This window comes from Pteropus alecto, unplaced genomic scaffold (assembly GCF_000325575.1).
Source record: "Pteropus alecto unplaced genomic scaffold, ASM32557v1 scaffold223, whole genome shotgun sequence".
Lineage (NCBI taxonomy): Eukaryota > Metazoa > Chordata > Mammalia > Chiroptera > Pteropodidae > Pteropus > Pteropus alecto.
Genome location: NW_006434441.1, coordinates 803,821 through 812,773, shown reverse-complemented (window position 1 = coordinate 812,773; position 8,953 = coordinate 803,821). Strand labels below are relative to the sequence as shown.

Here is an 8,953-nt window from a genome sequence, read left to right as displayed (position 1 = left end):
CAGACATTTTCTGTAAAAGGCAGAGAAGATATGCTTCGACTCTGGGGTCATGCAGGCTCTGTCACAGCTGCGCAGCTTGGGCAAATGGCTGGGAAACCGTGTTGCAGGTTTAAGGCTGGATTCTGCTCAGCCCCAAAGGTAGGGTACGAGCGCGGTCACTCAGGCCGTAGGGCTGGCTGGCAGCCCACACCCCGAACCTGACCTGCGGGGTGCGGGATGCAAGGAGCCACCTCCATCAGGGGTGGTTCTTCATTGTTTCCATAATAGGAATTCTTTCTAAAAAATACTGTTGGTTTTTCTAATTAAACGAGTAAAGTCACTGTACGGTATGAAATGTGTGACTAATGTGTAAAGAATATTTCGAAAACCAAATTGAACATTTCAGTTTGATAAGAAAACACACACACTGGAAAGCTGTTTTTCACGTGTATGTTTTTTAAAAAAGTTTTCATTTTTTTGGTTCTCTAAAACAAAAGACATAGACTTGAGGTGAAAACCTGCAGCTGTTTCTTAGCAGCATAAAAGAACATGGGACCTTGCCAAGGCTGGCGTGTGAGCTGGGGCGGGTGCCAGGCATTCACACTGTGGGAGCCCAGTGGAGACAGGCACATTTCTCAGAGCGGGGGTCCATGTGCAGCTGTCACTGCCTGGGGAAGTGTCCATGTCAAAACTCCCCCTCATTATTTGTTATCTCGTTTTAATGGGAAAGTACATTTCAGCTGGGCTAAATGACAAACTATGTGAACCTTAAAACAGTATTTTCTTTTCCTGCTGTAATGATATCCTTGAGGAGAACTAAAAGATGAGGAAATGCCTGGCTTCTTTTTCCTTTTCTCCTCTTTTGGTTGTACCTTTCCGGGAAGCGAGGGGATGCGCTCAGCCTAGTTAATTTCTCATCTATTGAATATGAATGAAAAACTGGTGATGGGAGCTCACATTTCCTTTTGACTTTCACAATTTAACAACATCAATTTTCTATATCTAAGTTTTATAGAAAGAAATGTGGCTAAAATAAATAGATAAACAGATGATAGGAAGTGTTCAGGAAGCGGCTACTTTTCTAAGAATGACGTTCCCAGTCAGAATGGTTGCTGGTGGCGCAGGACAAGCAAGCTTCTTTGTGTTCCCTGGGCTCAGCAGTGTCCTGGACTGGCGTGCTGCACTTCATCCCTTTGCTTGGTGGGCCCCAGATGCATTGTTTTCTGGTGGAGAAATCAAAGGGCACACTGATCTAAATAGGCAAAGCGTGACAGCTTAGCGCTGCCAACAGGATGTGGCCAACCTAAGGAAACAGACATTGCTTGTCTTTATACTGTATTTTAAATCTGATTCCTTCCAGGGGTTGTGAAGAAGTGTGTGAGCCCCACCCATGCACTAGTGGGCTTCAGGTATGGAGACACCAAGGTCGTGCCCATCTCCTTCATCACGCCTGTGGGGGGCGCCATGCCCTGTCCGCTGCTCCAGGTACCTGCTCTGCCCACCTGCCCCAGGCCCCTTTCATCATTCCCAGTGCTCTGAGAGTGGCATGGCCACTGTTGGGCCCTTCGCTGGGCATCTGGTTGTGCTCCTGCAGAGGGCTTGCATTTGGGTGAGAAGTGGCCCCCCGTCCTCTTACCCCTTGCTGGGTGTCTGCTCACACCCTGTTAAGTAGCTCACACTTCGCTTGTCACTTTACAGACAATATGGATGGTCAGGGAAGGGAATTGCTGTAGCCGCTAGTGCTCTTGAAACTTTAACCACAAAAGAGTATATTAAACTAGATTTAAAACAAGGGCCGAGGTAGCGCTTTCCTTGACACCAAGGCCAGAGAAGACAGAGGAAGCCTCCCGGGGCTCCACTGCTGTGGTTTCTTGGGTAGAGTGAGCCAGTAGGAAGAGCACTGCATGCACTCATAAGGTGTCTCCTGTTTATCCCGCCTTCCCCAGCCAGACCCAGGGCACATGTCAGTGCACTTTCCCCTGATGGTTAGTCTTTTCCATCTGATGAATGCCCAGAAGCCTCTGCATGTCCCTTCCCAAATTCCCTTCCTGCCAGACGCTGTACCTCTGTAACTTTTACCCATGGAGTCCAGCTGTGTTCTTAGAGTCATGTGAAACAGACCTGCTCTTTCCCAGTGTCAGGGTGACAGCCCTTCTGATATATGAGGACACTGTTCATAGCGACCCTTGGCTTCATGTGAAACTCTTCAAGTTCTTTCCACCAGTCTTAGGAGGACCCCCCCTCTCCATTTTGCTGGCTGTCCCCAGGACCCTAGTCAGATGAGAAAGTCACCTGCTAGAATGGGGCTGGCCCAAACCGATCACAAAATTCCAGGTGTGATTCAATGAGCACAAAGAATTTTGGAGCTACTGACTCTGAAAAAAATATGCATTTGAATTTTAACAACAATACTTCATCTTGGGGTGTTTTAAAATGAGCTTATATTAATATTGTTTATAAGATCTGGGATCTGGAAGCAAAATGTTTACTACAAAATATGTTCTCATCTACAGGTGGGAGACTATGTGTTTGCCAAAATAGTGACACCCAATGGATTTGATTTCTATGTCCCTGCCATTGTCATAGCACTTCCAAATCATGATGTGGCCGAAGATAAGTTCTACACAGTTTTGAAGTGTAACAACCGGAGAGTAAGTAGACTTTCATTCAGAAAGGAGTTTCTCGCAAGGCAGGACGTGGCTCCTTTCACGCCCGCCTTCCTTGCAGGCTGCCAAGCCCTTTCCTGGCACCGCCAGATGACCTGAAGGAATGAGTTCCCTGACTGTACCTACCTCCGCCCAAGTGCATGCGTCTGCTCTGGTTCACAGCCTGCCCACCCTGGTACACAGTCTGCCCTCATTGAGACAGCCATGGCCTCCTAACACCATTTAGTGGCCATTTTGGCTCCCAATCCTCGCTGATGGCTGGGGGCCCACTTGCTTCTTCAGTGCCCTCCCTGTCCTTCCAGTACCACTCTCTCAAGTGTCCTTGCTGCTGCTCAGACCCCTCTTGCCTTATGCTCTCCTGCCAGTCTTCCTTAGGTATTTTTCCTAAAAGTTTTAGAAAGTCTTTATCAGTTTACAAATCTGATGATGTCACCTGATATCCATTCCACCCCCCTTCACACACACATACACACACACACACACACACACACACACACACACACACACTTTTTTCATTAACTTCTAGGAAAAGCCCAGCACAGCACAGGCCTGCCCCGTGAGCATGGCTTCCAGCCCCATGGGAGCTGCTTCCTGAATGCAGTAGGCTTTTCCAAGTCCCTGGGCTTTAATTCTTCCTGGGCCACCCTCCCCATCTTCTCTCCATGAACACTTGTCACCCAAAAGACACTGCCCAATTGTGACTTCCCACTGAGGCCCTCATGGTCCCCTACACACTGGACTGCCCACTTCCCACACTGGCTTCCTCCCCAACCTCCCAACTCCTTAACCGTGGGGATGGTGGGCCATTCATCTTTGTCCCCTCACAGCCCCTGATGAAGACAAAGTTCTCACAATTGCTTTTTAAATTACTTGAATGCATGACATTTCTAATGGAAAGGACATTGCCTTGATGGACCACTTAATATGCCTGGAAAATAGACTGGCAAGAAAAAGCGGCAAATAAAATTATATTAGCTAACTTTATTAAGCACTTACTGTGGGCCACAGGGACTGATGCTATCCGCATCACAAACAATTGAGTGCTTAGAACACTGGGGTGGGAGCTGTTATCATTCTCATTGTCAGACAAGGAGACCAAGGCAGAGAAGTTAAGTCACACAGGGTGAGCCATGGAGCAGGCCTGCGAACCCAGGTGGTCTGGCTGCATCGCCTGTACCCTGACCCCCTGTGTCGGACTGCCTCATATACCAAAGAGACATAGCCAGTCATTTCTCAACTGTAGCATGAGGTATCCATCAGGGAGGGGGTCACAGATAATGGATTTGAGGATTAAAGACAAAGACTGAAGGCCACCAGCTCCAGTGGGACCAGGAGTACTGGTTCCATTCTGAAAGAGCAAGCAGGAGAAAGGAAAAGCCCTGAGAGGAAATGGACTTTCCTGGAGCTGTTTGGGTGGCAGTAGAGATGGTCTGGAGGGGCAGCAGGAGGGGAGGCCCTGTGGTGCTGCTCTGGAGATAACTACCTGCAAGAGAGGGGAAAGCAAATCAAGAGATGATTAAAGAGACATCCCTGGGCATGTCCTCAGGGTGGGGAGAGATGAAGCAGTTGACCTAGGATCCCAGAGCAAGAGCCCAGGAAGGACCTTGGAATCCACCCACAGGACTGTGGGGCCCTGGAGACCAGAGTGGCACGGTGCAGGGGGTGGATGCTGAAGACAGTTCTGATGGAGATGCTGGGAGACTCGTAGGGCTGAAGGTGGGGCGTTCAGCAAGAGGCGGTGGTGCTAGCTTATAAGTCCAGTAAAGAGATTGCCAAGCTGAAGTAAAGACAGGAACGTGGTTATATAAAAGAATGTGCGTGCGTGTGTGTGTGTGTGTGTGTGTGTGTGTGCGCGCGTACCTGTACGCATACTCCCTGCTTCTTATGTGGATGGACTTGGCAAATGATCCAGGATGTGGAGAAGTGACAGAGAGGACTCAACAATGACTTTTATTCAACATGTAATTATCAAGCAGGCTGTACATTTAAATTGCACTCTGAAGTATCACCCTGAGTGGGATAATGCTTAGTAGCTACTATGAATGGTTGAGCTAGAATAAAATTACATCTGAATTGTGGATACATCTGATTTAAATTGAGTGAACGCTTTGGTATTATTACAGGAATTTTGCCCTCGGAGTGCACTTATTAAGATCAGCCAGAACAAGTATGCTCTCTCTTGCTCTCATATAAAGTCACCCCCAGTCCAGGAGGATCCAAAAGTGTAAGTGGCTCCCCCTTCTCATTTCCCGAATTATATTTATATTTTTGCACCTAGAATCAGTTTCTGAGTTGAGATCCATTCCTACTTAAAATGTAGTTCTGTGATTATTCTTCCTTCAGTGTCACACCTTTTACCTACCGGTTATTTGTCTATCTTAGGAGCCCCCAATCCCCAGGCCTCGGACTGGTACCAGTACGTGGCCTGTTAGGAACCAGGCCTCACAGCAGGAAGTGAGCAGTGGGGCTAACGAGTGAAGCTTCATCTGTATTTGCAACCGCTCCCAGCGCTAGCATCACTGCCTCAGCTCCACCTCAGATCCTCAGGCATTAGATTCTCATAGGAACACTAGTCCCTTATGCCCAAAAGGTTGGGGACCATTGGTATCTGGTTCTAATCTCAAATCCAGCATTAGTTTACTGACCTTTCAGAGAAGCATTCACCCCTGTCATGAATCTGAAGAAATTATTCCCTTTTTATTTGTTATGATTCAAGGTCTTCTAATGAAGTCCAACTATGAAACAGTTAGTTGCAGTTGAGAACAATCACCTGTATGCCTCTCCCCTTGGGGGTCAAGAGTGGAGCTCTGGCCCTGGCTGGCCTCTCTGCCTCACTTTTTGGGTGCTTTTAGTAAACCTGAAAAACTCTACTTCCCATTCTTCCTTCCTTGTTGCTCTTCTTTCTGAGAGGTTATAGGTTAGAAACTGGACTGCGATCAGTCCTAATACATGGGAAACAGAAAACCTTCAATGAGGAAATGCTGTGTGTCAACTTAGTCTACTCTGGATGGGGGCTATCTGAGGGGCTTGGCAGTAGCGTGGTATGTAAGACTAGGTTTCAGAGGACAGGCTTAGTGAGTACAGCTTTATAATGTGAGTTCAAGACAGGTCTCTGAGAACCTGGCCTCACAGAACTTACACATCTACACAGGCCCTGGCCTTAGATTTAAAGATAATTTTGTGGCTTCCTAGGAATCCTTTTTCCAATGATACTGCTATTGATCAGGCTATTTTTTTTTATTATGGTAAAAGATACATAACAGAAAGTTTATCGTTTTAACTGTTTTTAAGCATACAGTTCAGTACATTCATATTATTGTGCAGCCAAAATCGTTATTCATCTCTAGAACATTTTCACCATTCCGCTCTGAAATTGTCCCCACTGAACACTAACTCCCCCTCCCCCAGCCTCTGTCAACCACTAGTCTACTTTCAATCTCTATGCATTTGATGTTCTAAGTACCTCATATAAGTGGAATCACACAGTATTTGTCTTTTTGTGACTGGCTTATTTCACTCAGCATAATGTCCTCACAGTTTATCTGTGTTATAGCAAATGCCAGACTGCCTTCCTTTTTAAAAAGCTGACAATATTCCATTGTATATGTGTACCATATTTTGTTTATTCACTTACCGTCAATGAACACTTGGGCTGCTTTCATCTTTTGGCAGTTGTAAATAATGCCGCTATGAACGTGGGTCTACAGAGAACCATTTGAGTCCCTGCTTTCATTCTTGTGCGTACATCCCCACAAGTGGAATTACTGGATCATGTGGTGATTCTATTTATAATATTTTGAGGAAGTACCATACTGTTTTCCACAGCAGCTGCACCTTTTTACATTCCCATCAACAGTGCTCAAAGTTCCAATTTCTCTACATCCTTGCCAACATTTGTTATTTTTTTGTTATTTTTTTCTCCTTTTTTTTTTTTATTAGTTATATTAATGAGTGTGAAATGGTCAGGCCAATTTTTTAATCTTTCTTGGAAATTACCACCTGACTCTCTGAGCCAGTCTTTGAAAAGTATCATATGTGGTAAATCTCGATATATTAGAAATAGAATATTTCTAAATATTCTATTTAGAAATAGCTAAAAAATATTTTCCCATTCTCTTAATTTTTTCTTGACAATTTCCAAAAGATCTGAAGCAGCCATGGTCAAGTTATTCAGATTGAAGGCTGGGTGATCAAGGTGGCAGATACTGATTATGGGGACAAAATACAGTTTAACACCAGGTAGCTTGGTGTCCTTAACTTACCCTGAAAGCTCTGAAAAAGGCAAGTTCCTAGATGGTGTGCCGTGATGGCATGCTGGAATGAAGTCAAGGTGTTCCCAGGACACCTTTGGAGGACAACATTTCTGGATAAATAAATTGTCCAGTATAGTTTTGTTTTCTTTTTTTTGGGGGGATACCCTTTTACCAACATCTCTCCATTTTCCATCCCCAGCTCCCAGCCCCTGGCAACCACCATTCTCCTCTGTGTCTATGAGTTTGACTTATTTTAGGTTTCACATATGAGTGAAATCATATAGTATTTGTCTTTCTATCTGACATATTTTACTTAGCATAATACCCTCAAGGTCCATCCAGTATTATTCCAAATGGCAAGATTTCCTTATTCTTTACTGCTAAATTATATTCATCACATTTTCTTCTTCTATCCATCCATCGAAGGACACTTAGATTGTTTCCATATCTTAGCTATTGTGAATAATGCTGCAATGAACACAGGGGTGCAGATATCTCTTTAATATAGTGATTTCACTTCTTGTGGATAAATATCTAGAAGTATGGTACTTCTGTTTTAAATTTTTTGAGGACCCTCCATATTGTCTTCTATAGTGCCTGTACCAATTTACGTGCCCACCAGAAGTGCATGAGGGCTCCCCTATCACTACATCCTTGACAGTGCTTATTATCTCTTGGCTTGGATATCTCTGTAGATATAGCCACTGTCTGGCCCAGGGTGACCCTAATTTCTCCCTCTAGGGTGGACGTAGACAAGAACTCAGCTCTCCTAACATGGCCCATCAAAGGAGCTGACACTGCAGATTTACAGGAGCTGAGGCAAGAGAACCCTAGAAGGAAGAAAAAGAAATCTGCCAAGAGGCTGCCTCTGCAGGAGGTGGTGTCCTCGGACTCAGAAGATCCTTCCCATGACAACAGGTCCCAAGACTCCTACCCCAAGAGACACCCCAAGCCCAGGGTGGGAGGGGGACAATATCATTGATCTCCAGAACACCTTGAAATCTCTCTCAAGAGTAGTGTCCATGAGAGCACTCCCCAGTTTCTGGGCCACCTTAAGTCCCAATATAGCAAAAACTCTTAACACCCTTAAATAATGCTGACATCCACTTCCCCAGAGAAGGTCCCCTGCTGGAGGTCTGGGAGGCAGCTAGCCACACCACTGCTGCCACACCTCCACCTGAGCAGCCCCACCTTGCACTCATAGAGCCACCCACAGCAGCAAAGGGCTGAGGATCGTTGCCAGGAAACCTTAAAGAAGTCTAGTGGCAGCTCTGTGTAAGAGAGCCAGCGTTCCCCCAGGGCTGCCCAGACCTCAGCCCTCCGACACTGCGGACCTTGCCCCTCTGCTGAGGTAAGGCTGCCCGCCTTGTTCTGCCCCTGCCCACCCTGTCTAACAAAGGTAGACTGCCCTGCCACCCCCACCTGGATCTCCTGCCTGTTTGAGCTCTTGGTTTTGTCTTTCCCCGACCCTTCTTTATCTTGTTCTTTCCCATCCTCACAGAACTGTGCTCAATCTTCTGGTAGATTCTCCACATCCAGAAGTTCCATCTGACAGGTTACTGTCATAAGATTTTCAAATTTTTTGGAAGTCAGTTATAATCACAAGCCTGAGTCTCGTTTTAAGTCGATTATCTCATATGAATTAGGGATTTTGTCACTTAGTGTTAGGACTGAAATTGAGCCCTATGAACTTGTAGGAGAACTACAAGACTAAATATACCCTATTTTACTGTTAATCAGGAAATTTTTATTGAGCCCTTCCTAATTATTTTTGTCTGTAGTCTGTTGTAGGTACCTCTAATTGAGCACAGAGCCAGAATAAAAACTCTTACATTGGAAACATTTCAAAATTATTGGGTGGTTTGTTTCTATTTTCTTGGAACACATTTTTGCAATAGCATATAAAAGTATTCACTTCTGTTCATTAATTTCTTTAATTAGCTTTATTAATTTCAAAAATGAAATAGCTCTCCCAAATTCTCCTCTTTTAGTCAATACTAGCTTTGGAGCTAGATAATAATAGGGTACAGATTATTAATAAGAAAACTATTGGTT

The 8,953-nt window shown here is 45.1% G+C and overlaps 1 protein-coding gene across 1 annotated transcript in view; it reads left to right on the top strand.

The window, feature by feature from the left end:
• Positions 1–8,751, top strand: part of VWA3B (von Willebrand factor A domain containing 3B) — a 136,800-nt gene extending 128,049 nt beyond the window's left edge. Inside the window, 6 exon segments of the mRNA XM_025045043.1 lie at positions 1,340–1,464; positions 2,493–2,630; positions 4,769–4,869; positions 7,640–7,877; positions 7,967–8,075; positions 8,078–8,751. Coding sequence (XP_024900811.1) covers positions 1,340–1,464; positions 2,493–2,630; positions 4,769–4,869; positions 7,640–7,877; positions 7,967–8,075; positions 8,078–8,151 — 785 coding nt within the window. The 3' untranslated portion in view covers positions 8,152–8,751.
• The last annotated feature ends 202 nt before the right edge of the window (positions 8,752–8,953 follow it).